The sequence below is a fragment of the Fragaria vesca genome, unplaced genomic scaffold (genome assembly GCF_000184155.1).
Source record: "Fragaria vesca subsp. vesca unplaced genomic scaffold, FraVesHawaii_1.0 scf0512956, whole genome shotgun sequence".
NCBI lineage: Eukaryota > Viridiplantae > Streptophyta > Magnoliopsida > Rosales > Rosaceae > Fragaria > Fragaria vesca.
In genome coordinates this window covers 466,519-487,448 of record NW_004443397.1, presented here as the reverse complement: position 1 = coordinate 487,448, position 20,930 = coordinate 466,519, and the positions used below count along the sequence as shown (strand labels likewise).

General features: G+C 39.9%; 5 protein-coding genes across 5 annotated transcripts; all 5 read left to right on the top strand.

Moving 5' to 3' along the window:
- Positions 1-1,278: 1,278 nt before the first annotated feature.
- LOC101303472 lies at positions 1,279-3,137 on the top strand. The gene is made up of 6 exons (XM_004309488.1): positions 1,279-1,788; positions 2,051-2,143; positions 2,349-2,410; positions 2,661-2,767; positions 2,907-3,002; positions 3,088-3,137. Exons 1-6 carry the CDS (start codon positions 1,402-1,404, stop codon positions 3,135-3,137), a joined length of 795 nt encoding a protein of 264 aa, XP_004309536.1. The 5' UTR covers positions 1,279-1,401.
- Positions 3,138-6,325: 3,188 nt separating this feature from the next.
- LOC101303180 (endoglucanase 1-like) lies at positions 6,326-8,684 on the top strand. Its single transcript, XM_004309487.1, has 7 exons — positions 6,326-6,544; positions 6,676-6,885; positions 7,172-7,372; positions 7,446-7,538; positions 7,633-7,794; positions 7,890-8,001; positions 8,191-8,684. Exons 1-7 carry the CDS (start codon positions 6,326-6,328, stop codon positions 8,682-8,684), a joined length of 1,491 nt encoding a protein of 496 aa, XP_004309535.1.
- A 1,111-nt stretch (positions 8,685-9,795) lies between these two features.
- Positions 9,796-12,012, top strand: LOC101302893 (protein GPR107-like). Its single transcript, XM_004309486.1, has 2 exons — positions 9,796-11,308; positions 11,843-12,012. The coding sequence occupies exon 1, from the start codon at positions 9,964-9,966 to the stop codon at positions 11,275-11,277; it is 1,314 nt and encodes a 437-aa protein (XP_004309534.1). The 5' UTR covers positions 9,796-9,963; the 3' UTR covers positions 11,278-11,308; positions 11,843-12,012.
- A 1,825-nt stretch (positions 12,013-13,837) lies between these two features.
- Positions 13,838-15,448, top strand: LOC101292177. Its single transcript, XM_004309529.1, has 2 exons — positions 13,838-14,429; positions 14,694-15,448. The coding sequence occupies exons 1-2, from the start codon at positions 13,838-13,840 to the stop codon at positions 15,446-15,448; spliced, it is 1,347 nt and encodes a 448-aa protein (XP_004309577.1).
- Positions 15,449-18,443: 2,995 nt separating this feature from the next.
- Positions 18,444-19,382, top strand: LOC101291885. The gene is made up of 2 exons (XM_004309528.1): positions 18,444-18,599; positions 18,675-19,382. Exons 1-2 carry the CDS (start codon positions 18,444-18,446, stop codon positions 19,380-19,382), a joined length of 864 nt encoding a protein of 287 aa, XP_004309576.1.
- The last annotated feature ends 1,548 nt before the right edge of the window (positions 19,383-20,930 follow it).

Below are 20,930 nucleotides of genomic sequence, written 5' to 3'. Positions count from 1 at the left end.
AGACTAAAACAAAGGTCAACTCTAGCAATTTACAGATTCCTGACATAGCCATAACTCAAAAGAGAAGTCAACCCTCCGAGTTCTCCAACCATTGCAGTTAAATTCTTGGAAAATGGTTTTACAATTAATTATAGAAATAGTCAAAGACAATAATTGGGGAGAAAATATAATATTACACTTGGCAGCTTCTCTTCTGCAACATCTTGAATCTTAATTTGTAAGAAAGAACTGATCACCATGCATGGCTCTTCCATTAGAATCATAACAATAATAGTTTTCTGTTTGCCAACTGCCATCGAACCCATAAATGAAAACTGCATTAGATAGATGAAGTCCATCGATCCCCATATGTTTTCCCATTGTTTTATGTCAATGTGTCTCTGTTCACTTGTTGCAAGCTAGCTTTGATGTATACTCAAATTGAAGGAACAGTGTCTACAGTTGGGTGCTAGCAGATGCCAATTCTGGTGCAGTTTTGCCAAGATTTTGGATTTATCAATAATGCAATTCTAATTCTGTAAACATGTTACAGTTTCTGATTTTAGTCACAGCTGGGCCAGAGAAAAAGACGGATTCCTAGTGCATGGGATTAGTTTGATATCCCAAAGGAGAAAACTTTTCTTGGTTCAACTCAGACCCAATCCAATAATTGCACCACTGATGGATACTGGTTTGGGACTATATACATGAAAGAGCACAAAAATGAATTGGAATCCCATACATTGGTTATATGGCCCATCATACCACTCATTTTGTTTTCCAAAATCCGGAGGATGTTGTATGGTTGTATGACTTGTATCAAATTTTTGTTATCGTGTATTGTTTTGCTACAAGAAGATTGTAGAAAAGAATTATAAACCAAGTGTCGTTGGATATACGTAACAATGTTCATTTTTATCCATGTTTAGAGAGCAACTTAAATCAAGCGTGTCGTTAGAATTAGCCTCAAATATACCCAAAATCCTATCTGCCGCTAATATCAGTCTCTACAACCTCACTTAACTCGGACCAGTCATAGAGTTCCCAAGCTACATGTCTTCACTGCAATCTCATGAAATCCAATGGATAATTTTGAACTGGGATTCTTTTCTATTTTCCTAAATACAGAGCAACCAATAATTAGAAATGGATAGAGCCACAGGTTGTCTTCCCAAAAGCTGGGCCACAAATTTTCTAAGCAAGCAAACAAGCTCTACCAACCATATGCATCTCGAGCCTTTCAGTGAAAAACCAATGCTTTTCTTTCTGTATCAGAAATTAGGTAATCTGTTAGGTAAATACTATGAACAACGCCTACTAATACTAAGCTCTGTCTCATGCACTCTGTGCTTCTGCATTCGTATCTCTGAGGTGTTCATATAGTCCCATTACCTTTCTTTGCACCACAATTGCATTTACTTCATGGTGGTTTTAAGCTTTCAACCCGTCCAATTCACTACCCCTAAACAACTCTCACATTGTAAAACCAGCACCACTGGTTATAGTACTAGCGTTCGATGTGGGATCTCAGAGCCATCAGGAGTTCCAGCTCCTATGGGGCAAAAGACCAAATACAATGATGGGTTTTTTGAGAAAGCATTCATGACACTCTTTGCTCGCAAAATGAAGAGGTTTGCAGCTCCAGTGAAATCCAAGAATGAGATTGAGGAAAAGAAATGGTGGGAATATGACTATGAGAGTTTTGTGGATGTCTCCAAGAGAGTTATGCAGGGAAGGTCTCGCATTCAGCAGCAAGAAGTGGTTAGGGAGGTCTTGTTATCTATGCTACCTCCAGGTGCGCCTGCTCAGGTGGATTATAAACCATTCTCAGTTCTCTACTGTTGGATTTTATTTGGCTCATTCATTTGAATATGTTAGTGATTTGGTTAATGTGTGATCCTCAGGCTTCAAGAAATTGATGATTATATCTATTTGTACCAATTAAAGGGAGCATTGTGTGTTCTGTAATAGTAACGTATTATAGGCTAAATGTCTGAAGTCTATGTCTGGATGTAGATTAATCATATTTGGTATAAGATAGTGAGTTGTTTTTGACTTGTTTCTTTTGCAGTTTAGGAAATTGTTTCCCCCAACAAAGTGGGCTGCAGAGTTCAATGCTGCATTAACAGTGCCTTTCTTCCACTGGTTAGTTGGGCCTTCTGAGGTAAAGTATACAAGTCACTCTTGTTAGCCATAGTCTTTTATCACGTGTCTGCATGAGTATGAGTTTTGTCGAAAACTTGGAAATACAGTTCTTTCGCCAAGGGCTTTCAGCTGTAGCAAATGACATTGGTTTTTTCTGTTGTACAACTTTTTTCTGTTTCCTCTTGGAGTGATTTCTGATGCACTAATTGATGGAAATTCACTAGGTTATAGAAGTTGAGGTAGAAGGAGTGAAGCAAAGAAGTGGAGTTCGTATAAAGAAGTGCAGGTAGAATCTATATTGCATCATGTACAAATTGAACCAAGTTGGTTCATCATGTGCATGCATTTCTTTTAGAAGTACTGCAATACGTTTACAGATGAAAGCATTTCTTCAAAAGTATGAGTCCGTGTTTATCAGCAACTTAGTGAATTAAGTAGGGTTAGCGATTGAAAAAAAAGTTTGGTAGATGACATGGTATTGTCAATTAAAACAGCCAAACTCTACTAGCTTCTAATTTGTCATTCCCCTCAACTAGGTACCTGGAGAACAGTGGCTGCGTTGGAATGTGTGTGAATATGTGCAAGTTTCCAACTCAAGATTTCTTCACCAATGAATTCGGGCTTCCATTAACCATGATTCCAAGTATGTCTCAATCCCATTGTTTGATCACCACCTAAATCTGCATATAGAACCTACTATATGAATTTGATCAAGTACATTCAAAGTGGTAAAAACAAGAGACTGTTACCTAAAGTCTTATCCTCTTTCTGTTCATGCTCAGATTTTGAAGATATGAGTTGTGATATGGTGTACGGCCAAGTTCCACCACCATTTGAAGAGGATCCAGTGTCCAAACAACCCTGTTTTACTGATATATGTAAGTTTTTAGAACTTCTCTACAATATAAAATCTGATTGATAGACACACGTATTTCTGATTTCTAGCTATGCGTTTATCTGCAGGCTCCATTGCGAATCCCAGCGCCACTGTCTGTCCAAAGTTACAAGCTTGAAAGATATTCATCCTGAATCAATCACAATAAACAAAGTAGTTTTAGTACATAGAAAGTCCAGTATCCAAATTTGGCAGTCATCTTACAGTTCAACTTCAGTACATATATTTTATGCATGTTGAACACGGCGATGTTTGGATGTTACATTATGCATATTAGGCTGAAACTACATGTCTGAACTCAAGATCAGAAGAGAACTTGTTTGTAAAATAGAGGATGGTATATCACTATATATAAACCTCATCATTCATATAGACTTCGATTTATTGTTCATTTGTATTGGTGTGCTGAAGAGAAGTTTTCTCCCTCCCAAAAGTTTTATGTAGTCCTCTCTACCGAGAAATCTGTATTACAAGTAACAGATTACCAGTTTGATGTTGTGTGCCCTATTGAGGCTGATAAATTCAATAAGATGGCAGTGCTTGTGCCCTGCATTACATAGTTGATTATGTAAAAATTGGGTTGCAGACTCGCATTTGATGCTGCTTGAATTCAGCCTGCTTTTCACCATTGATACCTAATATATGGGTTATAAGATGTTGGCTCTTGCACAAAAGAAAACTGGCATTGCTTACACTTGATTTTGATGTTTTCCTTTAAAACTTTTTGGGAGAGACCCCCTAATTTAAGCAACTTGCTTAAGTTGACAAGCCGAAAAATCCCGATTACCATGCTCAATCCACAATCTGTGTTCTTAATCTCATTATAAAATCCTTCACCAACTCTTTTGTTTCTACACTTCAACCAATGACCTCAACAAAAAAAAAAAAAAAAAAAAAAAAAAAAAAAATCCATCACACCTATCCCTTTCCCTCCCAGTCTCCTTCACATGCAATTTAAACTAGCTTGCTTGAGGCTTTCTCCAACCTTAAAAAAAATTCCAAGAATTCTTCCCCTACTGAAACCTGTGAGACTATATCGTAACTAGACTACTCAGTATGTCACATGATCTGTGGAAGAACAGTTTGGAGTTAGGGCCTTCTTTAGCTAATAAAACCATTCATGTGCAACACCACCACCTCTTTCCCTTTCTTGTTTCTTCTTCTTCTCTGAACTTCATCTTCCTCATTCATAGCTGATAGCTGAATAAAAAGCTATTAATTTTCCTTATTCACACTTAGGATTGTCGATCGTAGCAAAGGGTAAACAAGGGTCTTTCCCGCAGAGGACTAACTGAATCTAACTACTCAAAAGACGTCACAAAAGTGACTACTGATCCTAACGACCAGCAGTCGGAAACCTAATTAGTTGACTGACCTAAACTACTCAGAAAAATACAAATATTTACAGAGACAAGCTAGACATACAGACGAGCTCACACACAAAATTTCAGATGAATCGGAGTTGATTTGATAGGTGAAATAAATCTGGGAAATCAGAGGACAGAAAAGTGATGAAAATAGATTTTGGTTTTGGTTTTAGAAAACAATGATGAAACTAATAAGAGAAGATGCAATCCACCCTGACAATCACTCACAAGACAATTTGCTGAGTTCTAGTCCAATTAATCTAGATGAAGATGCTCAGGTTGGCTCGGTACGCTTCAAACACAACCTATTACCCTTTCTTACTTTGTACGCTAGGCAGGAAGTGTTCTACACCTAGACTATTCTCAAGCAATGCAACCTAAAGGTACGCTTATTAGGTTTAACACGCAGAGATCCTTAAGTTCTAAAAGGGTTTGAGACATCACAAGGCATCGCGATAAACTTAGCGCCTTGCTAAACATAGGACTTAGTTTACTTGCTAGCGAAAACTAACAATCACTTCTCTAGATAGTTTGAGGAGTCCGATATTGACACTGGCATCAAACTATCAAAGCCATAGAACCCTAACATGCATACTAAGCGTGCACTCAAAGCATACAGGAAAAGAATTCATCAATGCCAAAGTAGTAAACCAAATCTCATCTTGAATTAAAGGAAACAAAAGCCAAATCTCAAATCATCTTGTAGTTCATGTCTTAGGGCTTCAAGCAACCCCTCACTAAGAAAAACTAAACAAACATGATAATATAAATAGGAAAACGCAGAAGATGGAGAGGAGAAGAAGAAGAAGAAGAAGAAGAAGAAGAAGAAGACGGCAGATGGTGATAGCACAGGGCTTTCATATTGCTTCCTTCAACCAATCCTACTTGATTTAGGTTTCCCTCGACCAATGGAAGTGCGCCAACTCATTTAATTCTTCATAATCAGTTCCCATCGAGATAATAAGTTGGAACATGAAGTACAAACTCGACCATGGGCTTCCTAGTGTGATTTGAGCCTCAAAATACAAATTCCCGTCAAAGGTCAGATTCAGGTGCAGTTTGACCTTTTGACACTAAATCGGTCATAACTTCTTCTAGAAAAATGCTATTCACGAACCGTAAAATGCTACGGAAAGTTGACATCCGTAGCTTTCTAATGGTATGAGGCTCATGATCTGATTCATCCTTAGCTGCCCTCAGTGCTCTGTCGAAGTAGGCTGATCTGCAAAGGCAGATTTCTGAATTTTGCCTTCCAATGTCTCTTCTCCACCCTTTTCTTTAAATTTGCTCCAAAATTCCTAGAAAACAAACCAACAAAGTAAACAACTAGAAAATACACCGAACAAACAAAGAAAGTACAGAAGATTTTGATACAAATAATGTATAATTATGCACCTATCAATAGCCTTCAATTTCTTCAGCTTGCTTTGGCGGCCCATGTGATTCTCTTTCCCTATCCGTGACTTTGGTGCAACAGACAAATCCCATTTCGACCTTAAATTGTGGCATCCAATGAAATCCAAATCCCAAAAACCCCATTTCAGCTTCACGTCAATTGCGCATTTTACAAGACTTTTGGCATGATTTAACAGTAAAACTCGGTCTTAAACCCATTCAGAAAGAATGTTTTTGAAACATGTGAGGGATTTATGCTCTTCGTTTTGTCTCTACTTCCATATATACCTTTCAGTTTCGTATGCCCCAATACCAATAGTGTGAGGATAAAGTTTTGGTGTGTTTTTGTCCCATTAACCTCCATCTCTGATTTGGTGCAGTTGATCCCGTGACCAAGGACCAACGAACTAACCAACCTCCCTTAACTTCCCTCTATAAATTTCAGTCTCTACCTCCACAGGTTTCAAACCCAACTCCTACCTCTATTGCTTTGCTACATTGCTAGCATTAGTAGCTTGAGGAATTAAGATTTGAGTACTAATATATGGCTTCTGCTGCCACATTTCCCTTAGCGACACAAGTTCTATGCTTGAGTCTTTGTTTTCTTAGCTTAGGTTGCTCTGCCTTCACTGTTGAAGATTACTCGGATGCTCTTGACAAGTCCATTCTCTTCTTCGAGGGCCAGAGGTCCGGCAAGTTGCCATCCAACCAGCGGCTCAATTGGAGGGGCAATTCTGGCTTGTCTGATGGCTCCTCTTATCATGTACTAATTTTAGTTCCTTAGAATTATATGTTTTGTCACTTGTGACATGACTATGTTAGCTAGTTTGATATGCATTGTTGACTCATTTCCTAAAGGCTTAAGCTTTGGCATTACTTGGATGCCAATTGCAGGTGGACTTAGTAGGCGGCTACTATGATGCCGGAGACAATGTCAAGTTTGGGCTACCAATGGCCTTCACTACTACACTGTTAGCATGGAGTGTTATCGAGTTTGGTAGCTCTATGCCTAATCAGATTGACAATGCAAAGGCTGCGATACGTTGGAGCACAGACTATCTGCTCAAGGCAGCCACCACAACCCCGGGAACCTTATATGTCCAAGTAAGCGCGACAAAATACTTCCTCAGCTTTGAAGAACATGGAATCCCACATTAGATATTGCTAAATCTGTTCACTGACCAGTATTTCCTGAATCCTTAGTTTCTCACAGGTTGCAACACTAATCACATTAGATATATAGATGTATGAATGAATTTAGTAGCATGATATATCACACTTGAGAAAACCAATAGTAAGCTAGGAAAATAGTCCATCTGATCAGTAACTGCATTTGTATATTAACTTGAAGATAAGCTCTTACTTATAGTCACATGTTTTGCCGGTGCAGGTGGCAGATCCAAACATGGACCATCACTGCTGGGAGAGGCCAGAAGATATGGATACACCGCGCAATGTTTACAAGGTGTCCACTCAAAATCCAGGGTCTGATGTAGCAGCAGAAACTGCTGCTGCACTGGCTGCAGCTTCCATAGTCTTCAAAGACTCTGACCCTTCTTACTCTGGAAAATTGCTTCACACAGCAATGAAAGTAAACACCCTAACAATAAAACTGATTTCAACACTTCATTTTCACCGAATTACTCACATTGATCACCATGCAGGTGTTTGATTTTGCAGACAAGTACAGAGGTTCTTACAGTGACTCCCTCGGCTCTGTGGTCTGTCCTTTTTACTGCTCATATTCTGGATACCAAGTAAGCATTGGGATGATTTGCTTGTAATTACCTTCTCATTTTGACATATATATTAAGGATTCAAATCATACCATTTTTGTTGATTTATAAATAGGATGAACTTCTTTGGGGCGCATCATGGATTCACAGAGCCTCGGAGAACAGTTCATACTTGTCATACATTAAGTCCAATGGCCATACATTGGGTGCTGATGATGATGACTACTCCTTCAGTTGGGATGACAAGCGAGCTGGAACAAAAGTCCTCCTTTCCAAGGTTTCATTCTCATAAACTCAGCTCTAGCTAGCAAATCCTGCAAAATCTTAAAAGGTCAAGTAACTAAAATTAGCTAATTTGGGTTTGTTGTGCAGAGTTTTCTAGAGACAAACACTGAAGAATTTCAGATATACAAAGCACACTCAGACAACTACATATGCTCTCTAATTCCAGGATCATCTAGTTTTCAGGCTCAATATACCCCTGGTAAGCTATATGTACAGAGTGAGGGACACTTAAAATTCTAAAACAACGTCATTTTAGACATAAGCACAATATCGACACGACAAAGTCATTTTGAAAATAAGCATGGCATTGACATAACAACATCAGTTTAGATATAAGCACAGTGTCAACACAACAAAATCGAATTACCTAAACAGACATACTTTGCAGGTGGACTTCTGTACAAGGCAAGTGAGAGCAATCTCCAGTATGTTACTTCCACAACACTCCTCCTCCTTACATATGCAAAGTACCTCAGTTCAAACAGCTTAGCAGTCACATGTGGATCCCTAGCCGTCACAGGCAAAACCCTAATCGCGCAGGCAAAGAAGCAAGTGGACTACATTCTTGGTGACAATCCTGCAAAGATGTCATACATGGTGGGATTTGGGAAGAAGTATCCACAGCATGTACACCACAGGGGTTCTTCTGTGCCATCTGTACACAATCACCCTAACCCCATTCCCTGCAACGATGGATTTCAGTACTTCCACTCTGGTTCCCCAAATCCAAATGTGCTCGTCGGAGCCATAGTTGGCGGACCTGATAACAAAGACAACTTTGCCGATGACCGGAACAACTACCAGCAATCCGAGCCTGCTACTTACATCAACGCACCATTTGTTGGGGCTCTTGCTTTCTTCTCTGCCAACACCAACCCATAGTTATAATTCCTCACTTGAAAAACACAGGAGACGTACGTGAGGATTTAGACAGCAAAAAATTTAGCCATCATTTTGCAATGACATTATACATGAGCTATGGCATATAGTAGAAGTGTGTAGGTAGGAAATGCTGGAAAATTAATTGCTGATATCCATCATATCTGCAGGAACTTTGACTCTGTTTTCTTTAAGCATGTCTAGAGAGAAGAGAATTTCATGGCAGATTCTTTAACTCTTCTAGGACGTAATGTTCATGATGTAATGTGCTGGTTCTCCCAGCTTCTAGCCTCAGTCTACTCTGTCTTTCGTTTTGATCAATACGGTGGTGGTTGTAACAAAGATTTTTCTTTGTAATCTTGTTTTTTATTGTATTTTCTAATAAAAAAAAATGATTGAAAATTAATGCAAGTTTCAACGGTAGAAAATCAATTTTCATTGTGTGTTAAGTTTCGAAGAAATTACTCGTTATGATTTTTCTCTTTATAATTTTAGAATTAAATTCAGTTTACCCCCGTGAGGTTTGGGAGTAACTTCATGTTAATCCCTATACTTTCAATTTCATCAGTTTACCCCTCAAACTTTTGAATTTTCCTCAAGCGTGACCAAATGTCCTATATTCTGTCTAAATCAGACGTTAATTGCTGATAATTTTAACCTTAACTATGAGGCCAGGATCTAGAATTTGGGCAAATCGGATCTTATATGTCAAAATCGGACCTTAACTGCTAATAATTAAAGGTCAATTCAAACGGAATATGAGAATTTGGGCACGACAGACAGAAATTGAAGAGTTCAAGGGGTAAACTGATGAAAATAAAAATGTAGGGACTAACATGAAGTTACCCCAAACCACAAGGGGGTAAACTAAATTTAATTCATAATTTTATATCGGTCAAAAACAGTCCCGCTTTAATCAATCGAAATCTCTTACTATTCTAACTTAATTACCTCGACCGTCTGTGTAAATCTTTCACCATTCTCAGGTGATAACCGTGACACAAATGAACAGTAACGGTCACAAAAAGTTAATTAATTAACAAATAAATCTGAACAAAAGAAGGCAATTAACACATCTTAATCATGTCCAACTCCGTCATTTCACCGCAGAGAAGAAAACAAAGCAAGTAGTCGGTCGTTCCAACGACACCTCCAATCTTCTTCTTCGTCTTCTCCAACGACCCAAACAAATTTCCAAAACCCAAATCTCCGTGGAAGGGTCGCCATTGCTGACTCTTCTCAATCCCAAATTTCTCAGATCCAAATCCTCCAGATTCCAAACATGTCCAAGCTCCTCTTCTTCCTCCTCACTCTCTTCGCCGCCGCCGTCTCTCCCTCCTCCGCCGAGATCCGCACCTCGTCCCTCCGCAACGACTGGCGTCCGATCATCCCCTTCGACGAGTTCGGCTTCACACACAAAGGCCGCCTCGAGCTCAACGTCTCCAAGATCGCCTTCTCCCAGCAACCCGGCCCGGATCCGGATCTCTCCCGGGTCGGATTCTTCCTCTGCACCCGCGACTCATGGATCCACGTCTTCCAGCAGCTCGAGGAAGGCGAGATCGGCTGCGCGCTCAAGTCCGATCTCGTCAAGCGCGTGTACACCTTCGACCAGCTCAAAGGCGCCGATCGATTCTCCACCGTGTTCCAGGAGACCGACGCCGATCAGTACACTCTCCTCTTCGCCAACTGCCTAGCCCCGCTTAGGGTTTCGATGGAGGTGAAGTCCGTCATGTACAATCTCGAAGGGAAGAGCAGCGATCGCCGCGATTATCTCTCCGCCGGTAAAACTATTCTCCCGAGAATTTACTTCGTTTTCTCGCTGGCTTATATTGTTCTCGTCGGGCTCTGGATCTCCGTGCTCTACAAGAAACGACTCACCGTTTTCCGGATTCATTTCTTCATGCTTGCCGTGTTGGTTCTCAAGACTCTGAACCTGCTCTGTGAGGCTGAGGATAAGTCGTATATTAAACGCACCGGTTCGGCGCACGGCTGGGATGTGTTGTTCTACATCTTCAGCTTCTTGAAGGGGATCACACTGTTTACTCTCATTGTGTTGATTGGGACCGGGTGGTCGTTCTTGAAGCCGTTCCTGGCGGATAAGGAGAAGAAGGTTTTGATGATTGTGATTCCGCTACAGGTGGTTGCCAACATTGCGCAGGTTGTGATCGATGAGACCGGGCCGTTTGGGCATGACTGGGTTACTTGGAAGCAGGTTTTCTTGCTTGTGGATGTGGTGTGTTGCTGCGCGGTGTTGTTTCCGATTGTGTGGTCTATCAAGAACTTGCGCGAGGCTGCGAGGACTGATGGGAAGGCTGCTGTGAACTTGATGAAGCTGACTCTGTTCAGGCAGTACTACATTGTGGTTATATGCTACATTTACTTTACGAGGGTTGTTGTTTATGCATTGGAGACTATTACCTCGTACCGGTACCTTTGGACCAGTGTCGTGGCTGCTGAGTTGGCTACTCTGGCGTTTTATGTGTTTACGGGGTACAAGTTCAAGCCAGAGGCGCACAATCCTTACTTTGTGATCGATGATGAGGAGGAAGAGGCTGCAGCTGAGCAGCTGAAGCTTGAAGATGAGTTCGAATTGTGATTTAGTGTAGAAGATGGCGCTGAAGGATGAGGTAGAGTTTTCGACAGTTACAGTGGGATGAATTGTGTTTTTGTTGTTGTCATTGTGATGTTACCTTCTGTTTATGTTATAAATTGAGCTACTAGGATAATATCACACCCTTATAACTTTTTCTGTGAATCTGTTATTACGTGTAAGTACGGAAAGATCATGTTCGTACATTAATTTTGGAAGAAATGGTGGTCCATTGATTTTACTCAATTTGATTCATGTGAAGCTATATATATTTGTTGGATGTAATGTAGTTTCATCACTTCATGTGGTGGAATAGGAAAACAGAATAATATCAAAGCTTAATGCAAGGGTATAAATGTTATGCTTTTTTTCTTTTTTTTTTCCAAATGAGAAATGGCCACTTAGGCAGTGTCATATGGCTTACTCAAATGGAAAATGTGAACTGTGATGCTGTACTGTAGATCCTTTAATCCTAAATTTCTATCCTTAAACATGCAACCGATAGTGAGTGGATTACTGCTACCAATAATAGTTTTTATCAAGGTTTCTCATGTATTCTTGTGTGCTATAGGGAAAAATGCTCGTGTTCTGTTCCTTTTTGTTGCACTTTTGGTGGGGCCGTGGGGCTATATTTTCTGTACTGAACATTGAAACAGTTTTTGACATGCTGTGTAACTTAACAGTAACTCGAAAATTGCTGGGTTTTGAGATGGCTATAGCACTAAAATTACTGTGCAACTTTAAATTTTATGTCTTTAGGTTCCTCATGTATGGTGCAGCCAAGTGCTCTGTTGATGCAGACAAAATCTGAGTTCTGGTCATTGTACATTACTAGAAGACTATAGTAGAGTGTTCTTTTTCCTTTTGATGTTTAGTTAGTCCTATAGAATATGCCTACTTACCTAGCTATTTGTGTGGCTTATCATTATCTATTTATGTGCGAATCTGTTAGATATTATTTCATCATGTCTTATTATACTAGTTAGCAATGTCAGCTGACATTAATGCATCCTTCTCTTTCCTCTCTTTGATATAGTTTCATGCAAGAGTGTTCTTAAAGGGTTTCATATATGAGATGAGAATTTTATCATCTTCGAGTGTAGGAAGTGAATATTTGGCACATAGAAGTGTAGGATGCGAATGATTTGTGCTACGTTTTCCCTTGGTTCATTTAGGGTTGCATTTCCATTGTATTAGTTTATGCTATGGATATGGATTTCTGAATTCTTGCTTGCAACTATATAACAGTGTTTCTTAATTCTTATACAAGCGAATCTTATTCACCCCATCTTGTAAATGTCATGTTTTGGCACTGGAAAGTTGTCGTGGAATGTAGACATTTGAATGCAGGTTAGCACAGGTCACTGATTTTAACCAATTCTCTGGTGTTATTAGCTAGTAGTTGATTAGTTTGTTCAAGTTGATACTTCTTTCCGGTTTATCATTGAGTCAGTGTTACATGTTCTTCTCTTCATTAACTCAACTGTTTTGCCCCCAGTTTTCTGGGTGGGCCATGAGGTCCATGAACAGAGATTTGCCAAGCGCAATCAGTGCATGAAGCTAGTAACACTTCAGGTTGCTAATTATGACTTTCTAATTTCGTCCTCCAGTTTCATGATTGCCTTTTAGTATGGTGTTTATCTTTTCTCTTTTTTCCTTTATCCTTCGGACTGAATCATTTGTCTTTCTGTTCAATTGTAAAATTGAACAAACAAATTTTCCAAAGTATGGTCTCCGGCTACTGAAATCCTGAATTAAAGCCAGTAACATCAGTTTACACATCAAGTATCATCTTCTAAACAGATACACACCCAAGCATAATGGATTTGATTGACATCGATGAAGGTAGGGACTTGATCCTTAATTGGTTTCCAGTCGAGTGAGTTGACCACGTATATATGCTTAAAACAGAGACTAAGTGCTCCTAGATTTGCTTTTAAGGTTTGGCCAAGTTCATAATATACATTGACTGAGGTTTTATATTGTTTTCCTTTAAATTTGTTCAATGTGCATGCTAGATCGATCCGGACATAAAGCAAAAAATGAGGTTCTTCCCTTTATATTGAAATTATCACAACTGTGCTGCTAGCTAGCTAACGTTGTGTTACATTCCAGACTTCCTGTTTCCTATTATGGTCGGCAAAGTGCGTTAACCTACGGCTTAAGCTAGTTGACCATACTATGTATCTATACGTTAATGTATATTATACAGTTATCTTCAAGTCATCAGCTAAAACGAAGTCATGTCAAACATAAATAGATTATGTAGTTCTAGCATGTATACCATGGACTTGTATATAGCAGCTTTCTATTCAGAATTCTAGATTGTACTAAACAACAAGAGCAGTTTTGAGGCTAACTTGTATATATGACTATTGACTGGCCATATGAGAGTGGAATTCAGAGTATAGAACACGTTTTGCTTAATGGAAGCAATATGGTGCAAGATTTGATGCATAATATCACTATAAAAGGAGAGGCTAAAGCATCAATAGATCAGTCACAACACATCAAACTATCTATAGCAAAAAGAAGCAAATACCTAATTAACTTCAGCACGTCCCAAATGGCTCATCCATCTATGGTGCGCCTGGGTGCAATTTTGCTCATTCTGTTACTCGCCGTTCTTTTAGCTGAGGGAGCTTCTCAACCAAAGGCCAAGAAGGTCAAGTGCAAAGACAAGAAGTTCTCCAAGTGTTACCACAAAGATCTCTATTGCCCTAAATCATGCCTCCGCACTTGTTTCGTGAATTGCAAGAAATGCAAGGCTGTTTGTAAGGCCCCTCCTCCACCACCACCTCCTCCTCCATCGCCTCCACCTAGACATAAGAGGCGCTACCCACCCCCTCCTCCCAAGACATATCCTTCACCACCACCTGCCCCTTCAGTTGTTCCCCCTCCCCCTCCTTCAACTACAACTTCACCTCTGTCACCCCCTATCTCTACCCCGTTATCACCACCATTGCCTCCTCCTACTATCCCATCACCACCTTCTTTGTATCCTCCTCCGCCACTGCCTTCATCAGAGGCCGCCGGTGGAAATAGAGTCAAATGCAAGAACAAGAACTACCCTCATTGCTATGGTCTGGAGCAGAGTTGTCCTAGTGCGTGCCCTGAGCAATGTGAAGTTGACTGCGTTACATGCAGTCCCGTTTGTAGTAAGTTCACATGCATTACCTATGTTTGTTATTTATAGGGTACTAGTTCTCCTCAGCCAGACCAAAGGGTAGCTAGCTAGACAGATAAATCAATGAACTTATACCTAAAGTTTGCTACTTGATTTATTGTCTTTCTGAATAGCATTACATGAAATTAAATGCAAGATGCAAATACCAACTAGCTTCCATAGTTCATGAAATAATTGATTTGTGTTCATGAAATTATTAGTAGTTGTTTACTTGGTATGTACGTGTGAGATGCAGACTGCAACAAACCAGGTGCTGTGTGCCAAGATCCCAGATTCGTTGGTGGCGATGGTATAACCTTCTATTTCCATGGCAAGCGAGACCAAGACTTCTGCCTCGTATCTGATTCCAACATCCACATCAACGCCCACTTCATCGGCAAAAGAGACCAAAACATGAAGAGGGACTTCACCTGGGTCCAATCTCTTGGTATCCTCTTTGACAACCGCAAGCTCTTCATAGGTGCTAAACCAACCTCCACTTGGGATGACAGCGTCGACCGCCTAATCGTAGCCATTGACGACGAAACCATTAGCCTTGCCGACAACGAAGGCGCGTATTGGCAATCGCAAGGGCTCAGGATCACAAGGAGCAAGAACACAAATGCCGTAGAAATCGAAGCCGAAGGGAACTTTAAGATCAAAGCAGTAGTGGTGCCGATAACGGAAAAAGAGTCGGTGATACACAAGTATGGGATCACACAGGAGGATTGCTTTGCTCACCTTGACTTGAGCTTCAAGTTTTATGCCCTAAGTGGGGAGGTTAATGGCGTGCTGGGACAAACATATGGTGATAACTATGTGAGCAGGGTTAAGATGGGTGTGATGATGCCTGTTCTGGGTGGCGATAGAGAATTTTCATCGTCTAGTATCTTTGCCTCAGACTGTGCAGTTGCTAGGTTTAGCGGTGAGTTCAGTGAAAAGGCTAAGTATGCTAGTACTATGAATTGTGCTAGTGGGATGGATGGTCGTGGAGTTGTTTGCAAGAGGTAATTACTTATGGATCTTTTCTCCTTTGATCGATTTATAACTATTGTAAAATAAAGGCCAGAATCATGTATCTGGCTCTACCAGTTTCATAAATATATGATGCAAGTCATTTAACGTTGGTTAACTTGGTGCTTAACTTGTTACTGGTCTCCTAATACACGCTTAATCGACGATTTATTGTGCAACATTTTGTTATCTAGATATAGTCGGGAAAAAAAGTAGCTAATACAGAATCAGCACAATGAACACATAGCTCGTTCTCGTTTACCATCACAGTTAACTTCTAATTAAAACAAAATCCAAAGAAAAACAAAGAGCTCACCTTAAACACTAGGGGGAAAAAACGATTCAGGCATACCTTACTGAACCTCCCATGAAATTCAATTCATGATCCTTACCATTTCTCCAAATTCTGCCTCGATCACCAGTTTCCCAAATATTGGTGGTGTTGCTGGAAAATATCATGTCTGCAAAGCTTCTTGAACTACAGTAATGTTGGATTGAATCAGAACCCTTGCTCCTAGGGACCTGCAAATCCATAACATCAGAACAGTGCCTGTAGTGATACTGTATTATTGGTTCTCATGAGCAAACAGTCAACGAGAGATCTGAGGAGAAGGAGCAGATGGTGACGGCAGTGTCCGGCCGGAGAGAAGACGGCGAGAAAGAAGAATCAAAGACCCGAGTAGTTTTTAATTTTTAATTTTTAATTTAATTTTTATTTTTTTTTAATTTTTATTTTTAAAGGTGGACCGCCAACCTACTTACGCTCAATGCAGCTAGGTTCCGCCTAGCCATAACAAGGCTCGCCTAGCCCGCTTAGGCCCATTACGTCTATGCGGCCCACTATTTTGTTTGTTTTTAGTAAAAACAAAAAAAGACTGAAATTTACACACTTATTTTTACAATTCACACACCTCTACTTTATTTTTTATAAGAAAATATCTAAAATGTCCTTATTTTAAACAACTTGAAGAGATTAAAACATAGATAGTTTAAATATTTTCTTATAAAAAGTAGGACAGGGTGTGTAGATTGTAAAAAGAGGTGTGTAAATTTTCACTAAAAAAAAAACAAACCCTGCGATTGCTGATGAATTGGAACGAGGGTGGATTTGAAAATGTCGAATTGGAACACTTTGATCAAGGTGTTGGAGGTTGGTTTATGAGCTTTCTCTCCATACAGCAGATGGTTTGCAATTCAAAGCTGCTCTGTTTCAAATTCAAATACTTTGCCATGGCCTTAAACAGAACATCCATCATTGTAATGCTTTGGTCAATCAGATTTTTATACAGAGACCAGCAATGAGGCTCAACTTTTTCCAGGTATCTTACTATATATGGATGTGAATCCTAAACTATAAAATTTATGATCATTATGAATGTAAATTGTGAAGAATCATCATGAAGATGGCTAATGTTTGAATCGAGTACAAAGCCAGCTATCCACAAGCACAATAGCAACAGTATATATGAAAATGTTTGCAGAAACTCAGTGAAACCCCGATTCGGATTCATTTCCAAAATGTCACGTTTAAGGTACAGAAAAGGGATATGTGACGTAGCATTTCTCCGCTCAGTTCATCTTTTAATCTGACTGATTAAGTTCCCCTATGTTGTTGCTGTTGCAGTATTATATATCTTGTAGTCTGTCATCAGATTATCTCCATGAATAGGCTATGGACATTAGCTTAGCTCTTAGGCTTTCCATATGTCAGAATGAGTAGGTAGATGAACTCACATTAGTATCACTATCTTCTGAGTCCTGAATATGAAGAGGTGTGAAAAACACCAATCCAACCATCAGAACCTATGTAAGGAGCATCTGATACTAATCCTAAACCAAAGCATGCTTTCTAAGAAAACATGAAACAAGAAGATGGGTGTTCTTCTAAGCACCACATAGACAATGTACCTGTCTTAATCCAAACTTCTCTAGGATTATCATCTCACACAACCACATGTTAATTCTTTGGCATTTGTTTGGTACTAAGCCAAAGTCCTATCAGAAGCTGCAAGATGAAAAATGTTTTATCAGGTTAATCACTTATGACTGTTATTTCCATTTGGGTACTTAATACACTACTGAAATTTGAGCAAATCTATCACAGCTTCTTCTTTGCTGAAAGGGGTGTAATGATAATGTTAGTACTTAGTAACCATTCCATCTTGTGATTCTTGTCATCCAAGATGATATGTTGGTAGAAGTAAGCACATAATTGGATGATCTTATAGACCAATACCAGTAGAGGGGACCATGAATTGGAAAAACAAGGAACAAAATGAGGAGACAACCATGTGGATCCTCTACAATGAAAATACAGTTGAGGTATGAGGGTTCATTTCATCAATTTGTCTTCTGGAATCCCATCAAAAACACAACCAGCAAAGCAAATTTAATGTGTATAATCCAATTATTGCCAACAGATTAAAGTCTCCCAATAATCACAACATAAAACATTCCACCAACTACTAACTTCAAAAGCTATAGCCAATGAAATAGCTATGACCATAGAAGCATAGATCAAGGTTCAATTTTTGTTCACTCTTAACTTCTTCCCACTTCATGCTCTTGCTGTCATATAAAAAACAGAGACACAGATTAGTTAGGCTCTCTGCAAAGTAGCTGCATTATCAGTTTTACTGATCCAATCTGACTTGCATAAATTCTGTTGACCCAAAGGACAGGGTTGGTTGACCAAGAAACAAAAAATGACAGAGTATAGTTGAGGGGAGAGGTGAAATAGGACCAGTTCATTATTAAGATGGAGCAGAGAGAAACAGAGAACTCAAGGCCACCTCCACCTTAATGAGTATCAGATCCATGTGATCATCTGCCTTTTTTTCTTTAGAAATTTCCATGATCAAATGACCCTACCTTCATTTCTTTCTTTACAGAGCAAAGCCCCCATTACAAGCAAAAGAGAAAGGTGAAAGGAACCCCCAAAGATAGAAGAAAAAGACTTCACCTTTCAAAAGAAAACCACCCACCATTAGAAATGGAGGAGAAGATGATGATGATGATGATGACTTCCAGTAGCAGCCCAGAAACCAGCACAAACGAAGCCACTACCACTTCAGCTTTCCCAAGCTGGAAACTTTACGAGAATCCATTTTATAACTCTCAACCTCAGCATCAAAACCACCCAGAAAAACAACCACAATGCCAAATTAGCACCACCAAGAACCATCATTGCCTTCACCTCCCTATCTCTGCTCGAAAGCTCGCTGCTTCGTTTTGGGATCTCACATTTTTCAAGCCAGTAATGGAGACTGAGATGGAGTACACAAGAGCCCAGATCATGGAACTGAAAGCTGAGCTTGAGTACGAGAGAAAGACAAGAAAGAAGTTTGAGGTGATCAACAAGAAGCTTGCCAAAGAGTTAAGTGAGGAGAGGAGGGCGAGAGAAGCAATTGAGAGTGTGTGTGAAGAACTAGCGAGAGAGATTTCAAGTCGGAATTCAGAGATTAATAGGATGAGGAAGGAAATGGAGGAAGAAAGGAAGATGCTGAGAGTGGCTGAGGTGATCAGAGAAGAGAGAGTTCAGATGAAGCTCTCTGAGGCCAAGTTTCTTTTTGAAGAGAAGGTGTTTCAGTTGAGTTGCAAACCAGTTCAAACTGAGAAGTCTCCTACTTGTGTTGAAAATGATGATCCAGTTTGCTCCGATGTGGTTTGGACTAATTCGAAGTCGGGGGTTAGCCGTGAAAATAGTGGTGGATTTTCAACAATGGCGATTCAGAGAAGGGCTTCACCGGAATCGGAGAATCCACACATAAAGAGAGGGATCAAAGGATTTGTGGAATTTCCGAGAGTGGTTCGAGCAATTGGGTCCAAAAGTAGGCATTGGGGTACAAAGTTGGAGTGCCAGAAAGCTCAGCTGAGGATTCTACTGAAGCAAAAGAGCCCCATCAGATCCAATAGTCTCATTATCAGTTAGATCCTCTTGCTAAGCCTCTGTCGTTGTTGGTTAATTTTTGTTGTTTGTTAATCAATGTATAATGTGTTCTTCATCATCTTAAACATGAATTTAAGCTTGTAATGGTTCAAAGAGTACTGAAAATTTTGTGCTTAGGTGCATTTTTAGTGTTTGCAATTTAGAAAAATATTGTTCTGGATCCGATCAAGCGCGTCGAAAAATCATGCAAAGTCTTACCTAAATCTAATCTAAACACATGCACATGTTTCATTCTTATTCAGTTTGACTTCTGAAGAAACCTACACATGCAGAAGCATGCTGCACTTGTTTTGGGTGTTTTATAGTGATCGGAATCGTTAAATTACCTCATTGGGAGAGGAACACCGGAAACAATTGGCAATGTCATACCCTAAAAGGTTCTGTCTATATATTTCCAAGTGAAAATAGATGCTGGAGTAGCAGTCGGTTAAACTTTACTAAAAATGGACCACAGATGCCTTTACCAATAAGGAATCATCATGTAGTAAATTATATATTAGTTACTAACCAAATTTCAGTTTACAAATGCATATTTTACACATTATCTTACATATTTACGGAGAAAAATTAACAAATTAAGACAAATTATTCTCCACACGTCATTTGTCACAATATATTTTACCAAAATACCCTTCTTCCCATCCATAAAAGAGACAAACAATAAAATCAGAAATTCTCTAAATTAAATTTCCAAACTCTCGTTTTCTCTCTTCTCTGTGATGAATAGAGAGATCGAGTTGTCGCCGGAGAGTCTAATCAGGTCTGCATCAGTCTTTTCTTCTCTCTTCTTCAACTTGACTGCTGCTACTGTCAAGTACAAAGGTGCTACTACCGAGGAGTAAGGTGCTGCTGCCTGTGATATTCTCGAGCATTAATGTGTTACTGCTAGTGATACTCTTGAGTATAAAGGTGCTACTGCTGGTGATACTCTTGATTATAAAGGTGCTACGCCGAGTAGAGAGGTGCTACTGTTGGTGATACACCTAAGTACAGAGGTGCTACTGAGTGAAAATGTGCTATTGTGACAGAAATTGTGCATACCCGGCGACCTCTTCCCCTAAAATCTTGTCACCATATGCATACCCGGCGATCTCTTCCCCCGCTGATACTCCCCCTCGCTACGACCAAAAGCCCCAAAATCCCTACATGAATTCAACAACCCTAAGATTAAACTTCTCAAATTTCCCTAATCACAAAGTCCACATAACCATTCAATCGTCAAGAATCTACAAAAGTTACATGTGGGATCCGGGAGTCGTCGTCGTCGTAGGTGATGGAGGCCGGGCATCGGAGGACAAAGGCGGTTGGATCATGGCGTGGGAGGACGACGATTGTGTGATCCGAGCGTCATCGAGCCTCGGTGGTCGTTAGCGCCAATCATTGTCGTCCGTCGTTGTCAAAGCGGCGCCTCTTGTTCTTGCGTTGGTATGAGATGAGAGAGAGAGAGAGAGAGAGAGAGAGAGAGAGAGAGAGAGAGAGAGAGAGAGAGAGAGAGAGAGAGAGAGAGAGAGAGAGAGAGAGAGAGAGAGA

Excerpts from the sequence above, each read along its gene's own strand:
- LOC101291885 (XM_004309528.1), top strand. The coding sequence starts at position 18,444 with ATGGAGGAGAAGATGATGATGATGATGATGACTTCCAGTAGCAGCCCA. Across the intron at positions 18,600-18,674 it reads ATCAAAACCACCCAGAAAAA|GCTTCGTTTTGGGATCTCAC; the intron begins CAACCACAATGC and ends CGAAAGCTCGCT.
- LOC101303180 (XM_004309487.1), top strand. The coding sequence starts at position 6,326 with ATGGCTTCTGCTGCCACATTTCCCTTAGCGACACAAGTTCTATGCTTG. Across the intron at positions 7,373-7,445 it reads TGCTTCACACAGCAATGAAA|GTGTTTGATTTTGCAGACAA; the intron begins GTAAACACCCTA and ends ATCACCATGCAG. Across the intron at positions 7,795-7,889 it reads CAAAAGTCCTCCTTTCCAAG|AGTTTTCTAGAGACAAACAC; the intron begins GTTTCATTCTCA and ends TTTGTTGTGCAG.
- LOC101292177 (XM_004309529.1), top strand. The coding sequence starts at position 13,838 with ATGGCTCATCCATCTATGGTGCGCCTGGGTGCAATTTTGCTCATTCTG. Across the intron at positions 14,430-14,693 it reads TACATGCAGTCCCGTTTGTA|ACTGCAACAAACCAGGTGCT; the intron begins GTAAGTTCACAT and ends TGTGAGATGCAG.
- LOC101302893 (XM_004309486.1), top strand. The coding sequence starts at position 9,964 with ATGTCCAAGCTCCTCTTCTTCCTCCTCACTCTCTTCGCCGCCGCCGTC.
- LOC101303472 (XM_004309488.1), top strand. The coding sequence starts at position 1,402 with ATGGTGGTTTTAAGCTTTCAACCCGTCCAATTCACTACCCCTAAACAA. Across the intron at positions 2,144-2,348 it reads GGTTAGTTGGGCCTTCTGAG|GTTATAGAAGTTGAGGTAGA; the intron begins GTAAAGTATACA and ends GAAATTCACTAG. Across the intron at positions 3,003-3,087 it reads ACCCTGTTTTACTGATATAT|GCTCCATTGCGAATCCCAGC; the intron begins GTAAGTTTTTAG and ends GTTTATCTGCAG.